This window comes from Gopherus evgoodei, chromosome 3, assembly GCF_007399415.2.
Source record: "Gopherus evgoodei ecotype Sinaloan lineage chromosome 3, rGopEvg1_v1.p, whole genome shotgun sequence".
Lineage (NCBI taxonomy): Eukaryota > Metazoa > Chordata > Testudines > Testudinidae > Gopherus > Gopherus evgoodei.
Window position 1 is genome coordinate 99,606,217 of NC_044324.1, and position 18,128 is coordinate 99,624,344.

The window sequence follows — 18,128 nt, forward strand, 5'->3', positions numbered from 1 at the left end:
TTCACTGACTCAAGCTTGGTGCGCAAGGCCTGCTGGGAAAGAGGGACGGCGGTGGGGCTGAGGCCGCCATTTTGAATTGCGAACCTGCGCGGGCGCCGTTTTGCGCTCCGGCGAAGCGCAGCGGACCCTTCTGAGGCAGCGGGAGCCACCGCCGCATCGATGGGTGAGAGGGCAATAGGGGAGCGGGGTGCTCCCGGCCCGGCCGGGCCTCTGGGGGCCAACAGCGGAGCTCGGTGGCGCCTGTCACCTTCCCTGGGCTTGCGGCTGCGGATCGGGCCCTTCCTGTCGTCTCCCGTGTAGCGCCCGGCGCTGGGAGCGGCAGCGTCGCGCTCGCTCGGGACTCTCGCCCTTCTTTGCCCGCCGAGGGCGCTCAGCGGAGCAAGAGCCGGCGTCCCCGGGAGTCCCCAGCGGTTGGGTGTCCGGGCAGGTGCCAGGAGAGCGACCCGGGAGACTCCCCGCGGAGCTGGCGCAGCGAGCCCGGGAGGGGGCTGGGCAGCGCGGGGAGCCCCGCATTGTCCGTAGCCGCTGGTTTCTTGTGGCCGGCACCAGAGAACCGGCCCTGCCCTTGAGCGTGGTCCCTTCGCCCGCCCCACCTGCGTTCGGATGGTCCCATCCCAGGTCAGCTATGGGCTTCGGTTCCGGAATGTTTGGAAAGTAACATCACGGCCCCTTTTTATTTTAGTTACACCGGCTCTTTGCTGTCTGCTTTCTAGAGGCACTTGCCCTCACCAGAGATTTTGGGTGGACTTCATATGGGTTGGATTAGAAGCTGTATTTCAGAAATATCTCGAGCCAAACCCATGTAACACCACTATTTTTACAGGACTGAGGTGGGGAAATCAGGGTATAACAGTATGCCTAGGAACCCCGTTCTGGGTGTCATTCTGCCGGGACCTGTCATTCTGCCAAACTGCAAAGAGGATAGTGTCTGTGTCAAAGATATATGCAGGGTTGTTATAGCTGCGTTGGATCCAGAATATTGGAGAGTCAAGGTGGATGAGGTGATATCTTTTATTGGGCCAACTTCTGTCATTGAAAGGTAGAAGCATTCACGCTGCACTGAGCTGAAGAAGAGCTCAGTGCAGTGTAGGGAGAAAGCTTGTCTCTTTCACCCACAGATGTCTAATAAAAGCTATTGTCTCACCCACTTTGTGTCTCAGAGAGTTTATTATCTAGGTGTCAGGATGCAACAGATAGACAAAACAGCCAGGTCGCTGGAGGAATGAGGTTACAAAATGAACAGCCTTCAGCAGAAAATGGCCTGAATATGTTAATTAGCAAAAGCCTGGGCAAAGAGGTTTTTACACCATTTCTTGGGAAACTTGGGCTTTATTGTTGGTGGGAAAGAATTCCACATATGAGTGCTTATTGTGGTGCCTTGAGCATCACCTTTGGGTGGTTAGTCACTTTTCAGATGAACTTTTTAATTGTGTGGAAAAGGTACCACCTTACTCAGCAGACCTCCTTACGTGTATTCAGTGTTGTTTATTTCAATAACAAATATCAATCCCTTTCAACTTGGCAGAGTGGTTGCTGCTAAGAGATGAGGGTGGGATTTAATTTTTTTTTTTGCGCATCAGTAGAAATTTTAACTATGTTACTAGTTTAAAACTATTGAAGGCAATGGGTTAGAACAGATATCACTGACATCTTAATTTGGTCTCTGCAGGACTGTTGTTAGTGATGCAAGGAAAGGACCCAGGTGGATACTTGGATCCAAGGTTGTTTGTGTGGTGGGCATTTAAGAAAAATAAACTTGTAAACAATACAATTAGTATGTTTAGACATTAACTGATAGTAAACATCAATTTGTAATTTTAAGTCACTTTTCACCTTAAAAATGCCCTCACTTTGATGTATAGTTTGCATCTCTCTCTCAGATATAACCAGCTATCTCCCATGCCTGTTTAGGAAATGATAGGCAATAATCAGCACTTCAGATTTCATGTTGAAAGTGACTTGCAGTTGGTTCACAGTGTAATTTGCTTTTTGCAGCTCACCTTCCTCATAAGGCTGGCAGCTTCATTTTGCAGTAGCTGAAGTGCCCTTCACGGTTAATCTTGGATAGAATGCACTGCAATAATCTAAGCTAGAGTTTACAAAATATAGCTAAGTCAAGTCACTATATTCTCACTTTTTGGTATTTTAGCAGTATTCAAAATGGGCTAGGCCAGGGATAGGCAACCTATGGCATGCATGCCAAAGGCGGCACGTGAGCTGATTTTTCAGTGGCACTCACACTGCCTGGATCCTGGCCACTGGAGTAAAAATCCCATTGTTTGTTTGTTATAGACATGATGGCAAGCCCAGGAAAAGATAATTATAGAATGAAAAGTTACAAGAACAATGCACTGAATCCTCAAGAAATGCGCAGACGGAGAGAAGAGGATGGAATCCAGCTTCGGAAACAAAAAAGAGAAGAACAAGTAGGTTTCTAACCATAAAATGTAATAAACATGGTTTTCAAGTGAGAGCTTTCCATTCATAAAGATTTAGTTTTACATAATGTTCACATAAACAGACTGATTTTTTCGGTAACTGTAGCTGTTTACGGATACATACTGAAGTTCTAGTTTCTAGAAGAAAGTAAAGACAGTAGAAAAAATTTTGTTTACATGTAAAAAAAATTAGGAGCAGTCTACTAAAGCATAAATATTACAGTTGAGGTAGATTTATCTCCAATATATAAATAGATACAGGAGACTAATATATTGCTCTAGGTATATTGAGGTGATGATGGTAAATATTGTATATTATGGTAGTGAACTGCATTAAAATAACATATTAATTTTAGTCAATTACTTTGTAATTAAAAAGTAATTTATCTAATATGTAACGGCCAAAAAGAGTACATCCATATCTACCTGGAATGTACAAACTCAAAATAGTGCAGGAAAATTAGCATAGGTAATCAAAGAAATGGGTAGATATAAAATTGACATCCTAGGACTTTGTGAAGTTAGATGGAAAGAGCAAGGTATGATAACATCTGGAGAAAAAGCAATATATTCAGGTGGAACTAAGCATGAGAGGGGTGTAGCAGTCATCATGAATAGCACTACATAATTACTTATGAATTGGCAGCCAATATCAGATAAGCTACTGGCAGCTAGATTCCACTCTCGGCACATTAAGTGCACCATAGTCCGGGCGTATGCTCCAACAAACAATGCAGATGAAGAGGACAAAGAGAGTTTCCATACGAAATTGAACAAATTGAAAATGAGAAAAGTACCAAACCACAATCTTGTCCTGGTTATGGGATATTTTAATGCCCGGGTCTGAAATGAAAGAAGAGGTTGGGAAACAGTCATTGGCCTGCATACAACTGGAACAACGACAGACAATAGCACAAGACTTCTTGAATTTTGTGCTGAAATCAATCTTAGCATCTGCAATTCTTTCTTCCAACATAAAAATATGCACAAAAAGACCATGGATTTCACCAGATGGCCGTACGTAAAATGAGATCAACTATATCAGTGTTGGTCAGAGATGGAAAACATCAGTGTTAAACAAAAGAGTATTCAGAGGAGCAGATATTTGGAGAAATCACTATTTGCTGAAAGCAAACATCAGATTGAAGTTTAAAGTGTTTAAAAAGAAAAAACACAGACTCGGATTATTCCATACACAGAAACTACGAGATTGCAGGATACAAAGAGTACCAGATAGAGGTCAAGAATAGGTTTGAGGCCCTTAAAGATCTTGAAGAAAACGAAGTGGAAAAATACTGAGATCTTTTCAAAACAGCTATGCTAGAAGTAGCTGAAAAGATAATTGGTAGAGAGGAAGCAATAGAGAACAGTGAATCTCAGAAAAAACATGGAAAATTATAGACAAAAGAAGAAAACAAAGCAGTAAAGAAACAATGCAAAAAGATAAGCAAAATTGGATAGAAAGTAAAGCTAGTGAAGCTGAAGAAGTGTGAGAAATAAACGATACAAGAACAATCTACATGATTTGAATTTTGATCCATATCCTGTTAACTGTTTCAAGAAGTGTCCCAGTGAAAGAGAAACGAGGAGAAATTTTGAAAACACAGGAGGAACAAGAAAATAGATGGGTGGAACACTTCAAAGATGTGCTAAACCAACCAGAACCAATTTAACAATGATAAACCATTAGACCTAGATATAGATGTATCTGAGGTACAAATCAAAGAAGTAAAAAAAAGGGGGAAAAAAAAGCATTGTAGAAGCTGAAAAACAACAAGGCGCCTGGTTTGGACAGCATTCATTCTGAAATGCTTAAATATGGAGGCGAAGATGTAGAATCAGTCTTCTGTTTGTTGTGCAACAAAACATGGATATAGGAGGAAGTGTTGTAAGAATGGACCCTCGGCATCATAATCAAGTTAACAAAGAAATGTGATCTAAATAATTATTCAAACTGGAGGGGAGTTACTTTTCCTGTGACAGACAGAAGTGTATTAACAGCAGTCCTCCTGAACAGAATTAAAGGAAATATGAATACCATACAAAGTGAACAGCAATCTGGATTTAGACAAGGGAGATCATGCACAGATGCTATTTTCACCCTGAGATCAATTATGTTCTCAATAATCCAATTCCAAGGCAATCTTGCAATCAATTTGTGGACTTTCAAAAGACATTTGGTGGTGTAAACAGAGAAACAATGTGGAAAATTGTGGAACGATATGGATTTCCAACAAAATTAATTATCATTTATGAAGGTATTTTATGCCAAGTCAAAATGTTGCATTAATGGAAAATAGATCGAGTAAGCCATTCAGCATCAAGACACATGCAAGGCAGGGATGTGTCCTGTTGCCTTTTTTGTTTATGCTAGTTGTCGACTATGGATTAAAACAATGTAACAGTGATTCATGTGGCCTAAAATGAAAAATTCAAGGCTATTTGATCTAGACTTTGCTGACAACCTGGGTCTTATCAGTGAAGATGCCATCGGACTACAAAATTGCACAAAGCAAGTAAAAGAAGTAATTTGAGTAGATAAGTTTGAGATACGATACAAAGAAATGTAAAGCCATGTTAATGGGGACTATAGGGAGAACAGAAATCAAAATTGAAGGAGAGAATCTATAGAAGGTGAACAATTTTACGTATCTTGGAAGTACCATCAGCCAAGATGGTACTAGTTCTGAGAAAATAAGAATCGGGAAGGCAAACACTGCATTTGGAAGACTCAAACGTCTCTATCAAGACACAACTGGTCCTGTACGAAGTAGTTGCTATCGCCATCAAAACATACAGCAGTGAAATATGGCAACTTACCAAGAAAGATACGCAAAAGCTGGATGCATTTAATCACAAATGTCTGAGAAGACTATTGAGAATAACATATAGAGATAGGAAGATGAATGAAGAAGTCAGAAAAATTATTGGACAAGGCACTCTGTCACAGTCTACAAAAGAAGACATCAGTGACTGGGACATATGCTGAGAATGGAGAAAAAACACTTACCAAATACCGCCCTTGAATGGAAGCCAGAAAACACAAGAAGAAAGAGAGGAAGACCATGAATAACATAGAAACAAACAGTTCTGAATGACATCTAGCACCTCAGCATAAAGTGGGAAGATTTGGAGAGAAAGGCAGTTGACAGGCAAGGATGGCAAATGTGGGTAGCCCAGTGTGCAGCAAAGCATGGGCTAGACTAAAGGTAATATGTAATTACCATATGTAAAGAGGGCACAGAATTTTTTACCAAACTTTTTTTGGTTCAGAAGATCAAGGAACGCCTACTGTAAACTAGTGCAATAAGCACCATTAGACCAGTTTTGGTGACTTTAAAATATCTTTCAGTACACAAAACCATTGAGAAATCGGTTCACATTATATACTCTCCATTTCAAAATCTCTTTCGAATTGCAAGGAATAAAATAGGAAACTATAAGGAAAGGGAATTGGGTTTTTTGAAGCCTCTGAAGCACATTAGCTCTTTCTGGATTACAGATACTGCAGGGGTGTTTGGGTTTTTCCTTTAAATTCCTAAAACTTTATTTTAAGATCCCCAGTTTCATGGGTGATTGAGGAGAAGAAGGGAGACAGTATACAGTCATTGTTAAAGTTCAGGTTTATTTGAAAATGGAGACAATACTATCACTCATCCTAATCTATATGCCTTACTGTTTCATATGATCCACTACTTTCTGTGAAGTTTGAGAATTGGTGAGAGGTTTTGATGACTGCTTTGGAAATTTATTTTCTTCAAACTTATAAAAAAAATCTATAGTAGTTCATCCTTCTATATGCTTTGCATATCTATCCCATAAATTAAAAAAAAAACACACAAAACAATGTAAAATTTGACACATTTTTCTTTTAGTTATTTAAACGCAGAAATGTTTCTCTCCTGGGAAACGAAGAGTCTATGGTGGAAAGCCCCATCCAGGATCCTGATGTCAGTTCTACTGTACCTATTCCAGAAGTAAGTAATACATAAATACATTTAAAGTATTTTTACAAATGTGCTTAAAACTGCAAACAAGATACCATTTTTACATTTTTCAGGAAGAAGTTATTACAGCTGATATGGTGCAGATGATTTTCTCAGATGATCCTGATCAACAGCTCACAGCAACACAAAAATTTAGAAAACTGCTTTCTAAAGGTAAATCAGCGTTTTACTTATTTAATGCTGCTTGTTTTATGTTCATATAACAAGTATTAGTCGCATTGAATTTATACATCTTAAATTTGCAACTTTAAAAAATACGAGCTTCTAGCTACGTTTAAATCAGATGAGTAGTCACATTCATTTGGACATAATGGCTAAACACAAAAAGATTCATTATAGTAATGTTAAGTCTTTCAGATGAAGCAACAAAAGCAAGGACTTTGTGATTAAAGGGATCTAGGGCAGTGATTGCACACTTACCAGTGCTCATTGCAATGTTTGAATTCCTTGAACAATTTTGATTCAGCTGCTAATGTTAAAATACACTTCCAGTTTATTCTAGCTGGGATTGTGGCTGATACCATAGTGGCATCTGTCTCTAATGCTGATTTGTTCCTTTATATGGAACATGATACACAATCGACTTGTTCTGTATAATCAGATCTTTAGAAAAAGTGAGTCAGATGTTATAATATTTAAATAATTATACATCCTAAAGAAGCCTAGAGAACTGAAATTATTAGGAAACCATATTCAATATGTTTATGCCTACTTATTTAAAGTATCTATCTATCTAACCATTACTATTTTGGTATTCTCCTGTTGCGTTATTTGTATTTGATTTCCAAACTAAAGTATTCAATCTTGAGCATATTTTTGTAAAGTACCTTATTTTTTGTAGTACAAACTATAATATATAGCTACAAGTTGCAATTGGATTTTTGGATATCTTGCTTTATTGGTATAGCAATCGATAAAAGGAAATATATTTACACAAAATGCAGTTACATTGTGGCAGTGACTTTCACAAATTATCATTGAAGCCAAGAGCTTAGTAGGATAGGAAAAAAACTAGACTTCTATATTGATTTATGAAAACATTGAGTTGCATTAAATAAGAATAAAAACTAAATTTGGGATGGATATGAATTGTTGTGCTTTAGGGTAATGGTCCACAAACTTTTCAGGGTCATACCCCTCCTTACCTCTGAGGCCGGGAGGTAGGCTGGCACAGAGGCTGAAACAGACTGTAGAGAATGTGCTATTCCAAAGGGAAAAATAGATTTCCCCCCCCCACCGCCACCTCTGTTATGTTGTAATTTTAGAGGTTATCTGTAATAATAGATAAGTTCATAGAAAATTCAGATAAGTGTAGTTTTTAAGTTGATGGTTTCCCTTAAGCAATTATCTAATAATTATTTCTGCTAGATAATAAATAGCTGTACAATCTACTATTCAAGTAAATCCGTGAACCTTCCTTCAAAGGTGCATGATTAATTATGTTACTTATATCTGAAGAGCCCCCAGGGCACAACTTGTAGACAAAATTTCAGACTCTGACATTTGGAAACATTCTAAAAAGAAGTGGTTGAATAACATTAGCACATCAGGCTGTGATTTTTAACAAGCTGTATATGTAGTCTGACTTTTACTGGATTCTGAGTTATTGTCTTTAACCTCGTGATTCTGGATCTTCATTGCTTTGATTTTTACTTTTTGGATATTGGTGAGTCGGATAAGTTTTAGCTGACCAATGGTTTGCTTGAAAAGCAGACTTCTCTCTGGATTGCAGTTGGGATGCTAACAGCAGCTTCAGACCGGGTAGCTGTTTATGGCTCTTCAGTTTTGAATACATAGCTGTGAATAGTAGATTGTACAGCTATTTATTATCGAGCAGAAATATTTATTGGATAATTACTATTAGCTAGTAAAAGGAAGTAATGAACACTTAGAAGGAACTTCTCAGATTGATTATTTTGAAGACATTGCCCTGAGAGATTGGCACAAAGTAAACGGTGTTACAATGAGCTGATTATAGGCCATCATGCAGGGGGCTTAACATGGTACCACAGGCTATACACAGTAAGGTACTTAATACACTACAGTAGTTTAGTGGGGCTGTATCTAAGTGCTTGTCAGCAGGGAAGCTAACAACAGGAAAGCAAAATACCTAGTGAAGGAGCATAGTCTCACATTTGACCTGATTAAGTTAAATTGAGTTTGGATCTTGATGTAAGTGATAGGCCCGAAGCATGTGACCAGAAAGAGTGATTTGCTTGTTAAACTTCTAGTGACCCTGAAAATACAAGTGTTATCTTATTTAAGATTTGGGCTAAGCAATAGAAATAAAGAAAACATGGGTCAGTTGGGCACCAGGTGTGGTAAATGATTAATTAGAAATGCTTAGTTCAATAGCTAGGAAAAAGTATAGCTAAGTGAGATAAGGGGAGAGAGCTTGAATTCAGTGTGTCCTAAACTGCTTGAGCTGACTTTAGTTAAGATCCAGTAACCAGCAGTGACATTGCTTGTTTGTGTTTATAAAGCAAGGTTGTCTAGCAGTTCTTTGAGTTTTTCCTTACCACTTTGGAGTCATCCCATGATGGGAATGTGTCTCCCTAACCTGAACCTGTTGTAAGTAGTTTGGCTAATGCTTAGGACTATATTGTTGCTTGTTATAGAATATGGGTGTATATGCTTATATTTATATTTTGGATTAAACACACACCAAGTGGCCTTTGGGACTAATAAAGGAATGTTTGTGTGGAAACTGAGTAGTAGTAAACCTTAATAAACTTGGGAAATTATGTCCAACAGCTAGGTTGTAAATTTAAAGCACAATAGTTTTTCTGCACTAACTTCCCATGTAGATGCCCTTATTCTTCACTAAGAGTGTCTTTGTGCACTTTAATTTTATCTACTTCAAACTATCTATTTCAAGCTTTTTCCCCTGGACAAACAAGACGTAAGATAATAAATGAGGGAACTAATTTTATTTGAGGTTACAATTATGGCAGGAATTTCCTGAGAACTGTGCTCAGTAATCTGTTTTATTTTTATGATGTAATTTAAGCTATTGGCTTTCATTTTCATTAGTGCAAATAACCTCCTTTTTTCCCCTAGAGCCTAATCCACCTATAGATGAAGTGATACAGAAACAAGGAGTTGTGCAGAGGTTTGTGAAATTTCTAGAGAGGAATGAGAATTGCACTCTCCAAGTGAGTGAATATTACTGATATTGACTTAGGATTGGGAATGGGGAAAAAACCTCCAGAAAACAAACGGGGGAGAATATGGCTTTAGAATTGGATTTAGTAATATGTGGCCATCAGGGATTTGTATTCCAGTTGCATGAGATGCCAGCTTATTGTCACTTACTAGAAATCCTGACTTGGCCCTCAAGAGACTTCCAAGAGACTTCCATGCTAGTCTCCCTATGTTCATTTTATCACATTCTCCTTCTGTGTGAATGGCATTTAGTTCAAGAGAGCCCTCAAACTGAAATATCAGAAACACTGACATAGATGTATAAGCAAGCTGACACAGCATCTGTCAACACTGTCTGGTTTGAAAATGTTTTTGTGACCATTAACTTCATTCACAAATCTTGTAAAAGAAAATTAGGTAAAAATGGTAAATCAAAAAATTTCTGTTTGGTCCCTCCAGAAAATCTTTATGAAGTTTTCAGCAAACAATGGAAATACACCTAGTTTCGCCCAACACTTGCCACGTGGAAAGCCAGACTAAGGGCATGTCTGCACTACAAAATTAAGTTGATTTAAGATAGTTCGACCTACAGCCACTGCAGTAATTAAATCATCTCTTCGTGTCTGCGCTATGCTCTTCTGTTGGTGGTGCATGTTCCCACCTGGAGCTCTTACACTGACTTAAGTGGGGCATTGTGGGGACTTCAGGCTGTCAAAGATAGCAACAGGCAATGTAAGCAATGCAGTGTGTATGACGATGCTGCGTTGACCTAAGCACTACGCCTCTCACAGAGGTGGAATTATTTGGTCGGCGTAGTGGGCAAGTTAAATCAGTGGGAGAAATGTTGTAGCCGAGACACACAGGTAAACATAAGATGCCTTATGTCAACCTAACTCTGTAGCATAGACCAGGCCTAAGGCTTTGTCTAACCAAGAAAGTAGCACCAGAATTAATTTTAAGCTAAACCTGGTTTAAACTGAAATTAGTGTCCATTTAGGGGTTTGCATCTGTTGAACTAAATTGATTTAAAATGACTTCAGTTAAATCAGTGCAACTTTCTTGTATTGTCAAAACCTAAGAGCTTGTCTACACATGGAATTGTTACTAATTTAACTCCATGTATGGACAGTCTTATTCCAGAATAAGACTGTCCACGCATGGAATTAAATTAGGAACAGTGAATCAGGAATAATGCCATGTATCGAAAAGCCCTAATAATGTAATCAAACCAACAACTTCCTTTACTAAGATGCTTAATAGGTACTAGATTATTTAGTTAATGCCAGTGACTTTCTTCTTCATAAAAGCATAGTAATGGAGAGATTTATTTTATTATCAAAAAAGAAAAATGTAATTGAATAATCTGATGATAATTCCAAATATGTAAAATCTACTCTGTTTTAATATGTTTGCTTTCCCATTAATGACTTCTGTTTTGTCTTTCTCCTTCAACAGTTTGAAGCAGCTTGGGCTTTGACAAATATAGCATCTGGAACTTTTCTACACACCAAAGTAGTAATTGAGACTGGAGCTGTTCCAGTTTTTATTAAGTTGCTTAATTCAGAACATGAAGATGTACAGGAGCAGGTACATATTTGTGTTTTTGTAATTTCTAAATAACTGTCCTTTTTCTGTTTCCTCTGTGTATGGTTTAAAAAGTTTTGAGTAGTAGAATGTGTACTAGTTTATTATGACTACAAAAATAAGGCTCCACACTGTATGCTCCTTTTTTCCATCTCACGAATGTCTACCTTCTTTCTGTGCTGCCCCTAATGCTTCCTCTTTTCCAGCCTCTGTCTTTTATCTCATTCTGTTTCCTCCTAAAAAACTTATTTTCTGATGTGATGTTTGCAAGGATCTTAAGGCATAGCAACAGAGAAAATAAAATAACTTCATGACCAAGATATCCATATACTTTCTTGAGTTACCGCATGATCTTGTTTCCTTATCTTTCCTCTTAACTTCTCTCCACCCCAGTGTGTCTTGCTGAATTTAGGGTGTGGCATTTCAGAGCAGGGACTGTCATTTACTTGTTTGTAAGATGCCTAGCTCATTTTGGAGTGACTGAAAAATAAGCAATAATAGTTCCTGATCTAACAAATCCTATATAATGACTCCATTTTAAATAGCTATGTGCAATTGAGTTGCTTAACCAAAGGGAACTTTATCCTTAATTGCATATAGATAGAGCCCTGCAAGTTCGCTGATATCCATGGACCATTTTTGGAGATCGCAGATCAGATGCAGATACAACATTTTTATTGTTGCAGAGAAATTATCTTTTTTTGGTTGAAGCATATTTATATTATAAAATACCATTAATTATGGATATTATTATTAATGTGTTTGAGATTTTTGTACAAATATATGGCCTTTATAAAGTTTGTCTAAAAGGCTAGCAAGCCCTTTCTTGGGTGTAATTTATCAAGTATACAAGTTTGATTTGAGAGAGTTGTACAATGAGAGGATTTTCTTTTCTAGAATGTTCAGGTAATTATAATTATGAGCTTTTTGACTCCATCATTGGAATTTGTCATGAGAGGAATACATAATGTATAGTCTACACTATAAAAGTATTTTAGATAAACTTTTATTGTGTTTTATATTAGCTTACTTTGTTTTCCAAAGGCAGTGTGGGCTCTTGGTAATATTGCTGGTGACAACGCAGAATGCAGAGATTTTGTCTTAAACAGTGGAATACTCCCACCACTCCTGGAGTAAGTATTTAAACTAATATTGTAAGTAAAACACAGTTCTAGACTATAGGAACCATACACTACAAGTTATTGAGGTGTGTGTGTGTGTGTGTGTGTGTGTGTGTGTGCATTTAAAAAAAAACTTTACATAGGCTTTTATACTTTTTATAGGAAATATTTGAATGTAGATTGTCATTTTTGCTTTACTAGCTCTTAAACCAATAACACTAAAAATAAAAAAATCTATATCTATTCTAATACTTGGAATATCTAGGCTTAATTTGTTTGGATTTTGTAATTGATTTATGAGTGGCATGGTATGGTATTGCCACTCTTAGTTCTGTGGTGCTGCTGTTGGAGCATTGCCTTCAGAACTGGGCGCCTGGCCAACAGCTGCCACTCTCTGGCCACCCAGCTCTGAAGGCAGCACAGAAATAAGGGTGGCAATACTGCAACCCCCCTAAAATAATCTTACGACCCCTTGCAACTCCCTTTTGGATCAGGACCCCCAGTTTGAGAAATGCTGGTCTCCTCTGTGAAATCTCTGTAGTATGGGGTAAAAGCACACAAGACCAGATTTCGCGGGGGGCGATCAAATGTTGTGGTCTGTGACGTGTTTTTCGTGGTTGTGAATTTGGTAGGGCTCTACATATAACTCCTTAAATATTATCCATACATAAATCTCATGATTATGATGACTGGTGAGCTACTGCCTCTCAGTAGAGACCTCGTATGCCATCTGCAAGTTCTTACTATGAATATATGCAACATAGGAATCCCTGTAAAATTATGCACCCTCATGCCCCCTGCCGGTTGGCACCAAGAGGTTCCTGGGTTAGAGTTATTCAGGAATAGCTGTTTTGCTTTAAATTTGTACCTTACTTTAGTCCAAATAAACTTTCAAATGTAGAGGAGCTCCAATGGTTTGTTAAAATAAATAACCTCAGCACTTTACAAACAACTTGAAAATGTCAAACACAGAACAATGTATCTGTCCATTCCTTCCGTTTTTGCAGCCCAAATATTGCAACATTGTTTACCATTTTCAAACTTAAATGCTTAAAAAGTAAATTTAGATTTAAAAAATTATTCTAGTAACATTGGTAGCAATCTTTTTAAAAATAGCTTAGCTTGAATGTGTTCCTTAAATGAAAATACCTGTATTAATAAGAGAGGTTCCCAACTGCTTTTCCTGGCTCCTCCTTGTAGCAGCCGCTATATTGCATTACAAGAAACTCAATTAATTACCTTCCTATTATTTTTCATGTAAGTAGTTGCTGTACTTGCCACCGCAGTGTTGTGTGATTGTGAATGAGGGGAGAGGTGCTATACAATAGTGCAGGGGTCGACAGCCTTTAAGAAGTGGTGTGCTGAGTCTTCATTTATTCACTCTAATTTAATTTAAGGTTTTGCGTGTCAGTCATACATTTTAACGTTTTTTTAGAAGGTGTCTTTCTATGTCTATAATAACTAAACTATTGTATGTAAAGTAAATAAGGCTTTTAAAATGTTTAAGAAGCTTCATTTAAAATTAAATTAAAATGCAGAGCCCCCTGGACCGGTGGCCAGGACCTGGGCAGTGTGAGTGCCACTGAAAGTCAGCTCGTGTGCTGCTTTTGGCACACGTGCCGTAGGTTGTCTACCCCTGCAATAGTGTAAGGGAACGTGTCTCTTGTGAACCACATAATCTATTAAACTGGTCTGTGCCATGAGAATATTTCAAAGCAGGCAAAAATCAGTGTTTGCAAGAAGAAAGGAGTTAAACTAGTGCAGGGAGATAAGAATTATTTCTAGACTTCTGACAGCATTAAGAATCCTAGGAAAACAAGGAAATACCACTCCTTGGTAATGAATTTATTGGGATATTTGTTCTCTTCCTTGGCAGATTGTTAACAAATTCAAATAGACTTACAACAACTAGAAATGCAGTCTGGGCCCTCTCAAACCTCTGTAGAGGCAAGAATCCACCTCCAGACTTTAGTAAGGTATGTAAGGTATCAAAATATTTCACTTTTAAGGAACTTACAAAATTTGAAGGGGCACTACACTTGTAATATGGTGTTCTCATACAGAGAAGAATCTTCTTGTAGTCAACCCAGTCAATCTCTGGGCTAAAGAATTTTTTGTTATGAGAAGACATGTTTGCAGTAGATCATATTATCTATTCTTCTCATTCTGAGCTTGTTTTAAATTAAGTCTTCACCAATAAATAGTCGCTATTTTGTGTGACAACAGAAAATGTAGATGTTACATTATATGCAAAGCATTTCTGCTGACCTTAATGCAAGTGCGAAGAGTATTGATTCGTTCGCTATCTGAAAACCAAACCAAATCCAGTGTGTCTAAATAAGCTATCATCTTTTATGATGCTTTCTATAAACAAGTGAATAAACTATTAAAAGTAGTTGAAAAGTGTCCCTTAATTTTTCGTCAACTTGGTCTACAGTATCTTGCTAGGAAACAAGTTTCTTGTATTTTGCTGTAGCTCTTCAGCAGAATAGTATTAATGTGGTGATGTCTTAACTTTGAAAAAGCAATCCATCTTTGTAATGTAAGTATTTGTTTGTCAGTGAGGAAGATATTTGTATCATTAGCCTAAAGCTTTTAAATAGTTTATTTAATTAAAGTAAATCAGTGGGTATTCTGGAAGAGGGGAGGGAAGTGAAGTCAGGACTTTTGGATTTTAGTCTCAGTTCTGCCATTGGCTTTTGTGACCTTGGGTAAATTAATTGCTCAGTGTGTCTCAATTTTCCCTTCTGCAAAACTTTTCTCATAGAATGTGAGATTGATTGATTAATAATTTGCTACTTCAATTTTACTCTTGTGTGGGGATGTTAACAAAATGGTGAGTAGTTTCTCCATCTTGCTATTCCAGTTTATAAGATGCTGCCTTCAATAATAACCCTTTCTGGTAGCATAGAACAAGAATGCTCTTGGCTGCTTACTTATTCCCTTCTCTGGGCAACTGCTACTCTGAGTAGTTCCTTTGCCCGTCCAAATAGCAGCATTAAAAGGAGATAGAGGAAGCAGAAGTCTATAGCAACTGTCAGCTGAAGAGAAAAGGACTCATAATCCCTGCAAAGAACCCAGTATTCCCAACATTGACCACTGAAGGGAAAATTGAGTGATGAGGTGGGGCTAAAACTGGCTGCTTCTTCAGACAAACTGCTATGGAGAGGTGATAGGAGGAGGTGGGTTCCAAGTTCTGCCCTGAGAGACTGCAGGTGAATAGGAACTGAGATCAGAAGAAATTTTCCTGGCTTGGTTCTGTAAAACTCAGTAGTATATAGTCAGCTGAAAAACATATGATCCCTTTTTGTAAAGTGATTATTATAATGTAATTCCTTCAAGTGGGTAGGCTGAAAAGCAAGCCTTACTTAATAAATACATTCAGAAACACACAATAAATCATTTCCTTTTCGTGCAAAGACTAACGTTACTGCATGGTTGTCTTTGTAGCAGACTGTGATAAAAGTAATTCCTGCAGAGTTCTGATTTGGGTTTATCAATCATCCTTAGCCTCTGACCATGGAACAATCTATTCTGAGATAGTAAGCCTACTCTACTCACCATACAGTGCATGTAATTTAATTCACATTTTTCTGTTAGCATAGGGAAAACAAATTTTAAAACAAAAAATAGAGGAAACATCTAATCATGTATACTTTTTTTTTTTTAACCTAGGTTGCTCCTTGCTTAAATGTTTTATCAAGACTGTTATTTAGCAGTGACCCAGATGTATTAGCAGATGCATGTTGGGCCCTCTCTTACCTTTCAGATGGACCCAATGATAAAATTCAAGCAGTTATTGATTCTGGAGTCTGTCGAAGATTGGTGGAACTTCTTATGTAAGTGGCTTTAGTCAAATCTCTATTTTAGGATGTTGCCAACATGAGCTCAAACTGTGGGCTTACAATATTGATGGGCTGTCCTCCAGAGCAGTAGTTCTCAGTTGGGAATGCACAGATCTTCCAGGGTGTACATCAACTCATCTAGATATTGTATTTACCTAGTTTTACAACAGGCTACATAAAAAGCACTGATTAAGTCATTACAAACTAAAATTTCATACAGACACTGAATTGTTTATACTGCTCTCTATATATAATAAAAATTGAAATATAAGTATAATATTTATATTCCAATTGATTTATTTTATAATTATAATAAACATGAGAGAGTAAATTTTTTATTGTTTAAAGGAGGTGAAACTTGGGGTATGCAAGACAAATCAGACTCTTGAAAGGGGTACATTAGTCAGGAAAGATTGAGAGCCACTATTCTAGGGTTACTCCATTTTTTTTTCTGTCCTCTCTTATGGCCCATGTAAAATGCCTATCTCTTTGGCTGAGAAGGACTGGACATAGCTTTAATCTAAGCCTTTCAGTGACACTTCTGGCTTGGTCAGCTCCTTGAATTTTTCCTAGGTTGCTAGTGAAAGATGCTTCCTCTGCAGCACTGGCAACCTGGAAAGCAAGGGATTGTGCTTGAGACATGAACTGTCTTGAAAACTTCAGGTTTTGAGTTTTGTATTTGTTTTCTTGCTGGTAATATTAAACTTTAACGGGTTCACTAGCAGAAAGATAAACAGTTAATGGGTGCATAAATCCCAGAATAGACTTGTGCTATTTTCACGTTTTCCCAGTTTACTAGGTGGACAGTTCATAGTCTTCCAAGAGAGAAAAAAACAAAAAAACTCTACACTTTGAGACTGCAGAATAGCAGAGTACGAATCCTTTAGCTGCTCAGTCAGCACTACTCCCTATGAATAGATGGCTAGGATACTTTTAGGGAGAGCGTGTTAGACGTTTTTTTTTTTTCTTTCATGATTGATGAAGGACAGTTCAGTAGACTCTTGTCCTAATTGGTAGTTGCAGGAGGAGCGGGGGTGTCTCCATGCTACTGTGAGAACAGAAGGGCGTCTGCCTCCCAAAACACTAGTTGGAGGAAGGGGACGATCTTCATTTTCACTGCCTCTCTGTTTAGGCTAGATGGCTACTTCAGGAATTTTGCTCACTGGATGATGTCATTCCCAGAGGCCTAGTTATTCTGTGAAATTCAGGCAGGGTGAAGTCATTCATGTCCTTGATTTGTAGACATAGCTTTCTCTGTGACAGACTATCACTGTTGCAACTTCCAAAGGGAAATCCTTCCTTTTAAAATAATCAATTGGTTGTAACAGCTATGGAGGAGAATTTGGCCAAACAGTGGAAGATTGCAAGAGATGGCTTTCTGTTGCCATGGCCATACCTTTAATCCTATCCGAAGCCTAAACCCTCCAACTGTAGTTACTGTATAAAGCAGTGTAACATTTCTACTGTCTCTAGGCACAATGATTACAAGGTGGTGTCTCCTGCATTAAGAGCAGTTGGAAATATTGTGACTGGTGATGATATTCAAACACAGGTAAGAGCAACTTCTAACTTGAGAAATATAGCTAATTTGGAAAAGAATATAGAATATTTTTGGTGTAGGAATGAATTGTGCTATTCAGAAAACTGATTAAGGCTATTAGTTGCATTCACATTTTGTCCAGGGCTGCCCAAAGTGGGGGGCAATTTGCCCCGGGCCCCGCAGGGGCCCCCATGAGAGTTTTTTGGGGCCGCTGGAGCGGAGTCCTTCACTCGCTCTGGGGTCCCCGGAAAACTCTTACGGGGCCCGGGCCCCCGGAGCTTCTTCCATCTTGAGTCTTCGGGGCACTTCGGCGGCAGGGCCCGGAGCAGAAGGATCTCCCGCTGCTGAATTACTGCCGAAATGGGGGCCCCCACCGCCGAGGACCCCAGGCCCCGTAAATCCTCTGGGCTGCCATGCATTTGTCTAGCAATGGGTGTTCAGATACTGTA

General features: G+C 38.3%; 1 protein-coding gene across 1 annotated transcript in view; it reads left to right on the forward strand.

Moving 5' to 3' along the window:
* Positions 1–80: 80 nt before the first annotated feature.
* The window catches only part of KPNA5 (karyopherin subunit alpha 5), a 31,952-nt gene continuing 13,904 nt past the window's right edge, over positions 81–18,128 (forward strand). Inside the window, exons 1-10 of the mRNA XM_030556172.1 lie at positions 81–163; positions 2,293–2,426; positions 6,314–6,415; positions 6,499–6,598; positions 9,506–9,600; positions 11,045–11,176; positions 12,218–12,306; positions 14,171–14,270; positions 15,970–16,133; positions 17,613–17,691. Of these exons, the coding sequence (XP_030412032.1) occupies positions 160–163; positions 2,293–2,426; positions 6,314–6,415; positions 6,499–6,598; positions 9,506–9,600; positions 11,045–11,176; positions 12,218–12,306; positions 14,171–14,270; positions 15,970–16,133; positions 17,613–17,691 (999 nt within the window). The 5' untranslated portion in view covers positions 81–159. The remainder of the gene's footprint in view (positions 164–2,292; positions 2,427–6,313; positions 6,416–6,498; positions 6,599–9,505; positions 9,601–11,044; positions 11,177–12,217; positions 12,307–14,170; positions 14,271–15,969; positions 16,134–17,612; positions 17,692–18,128) is intronic.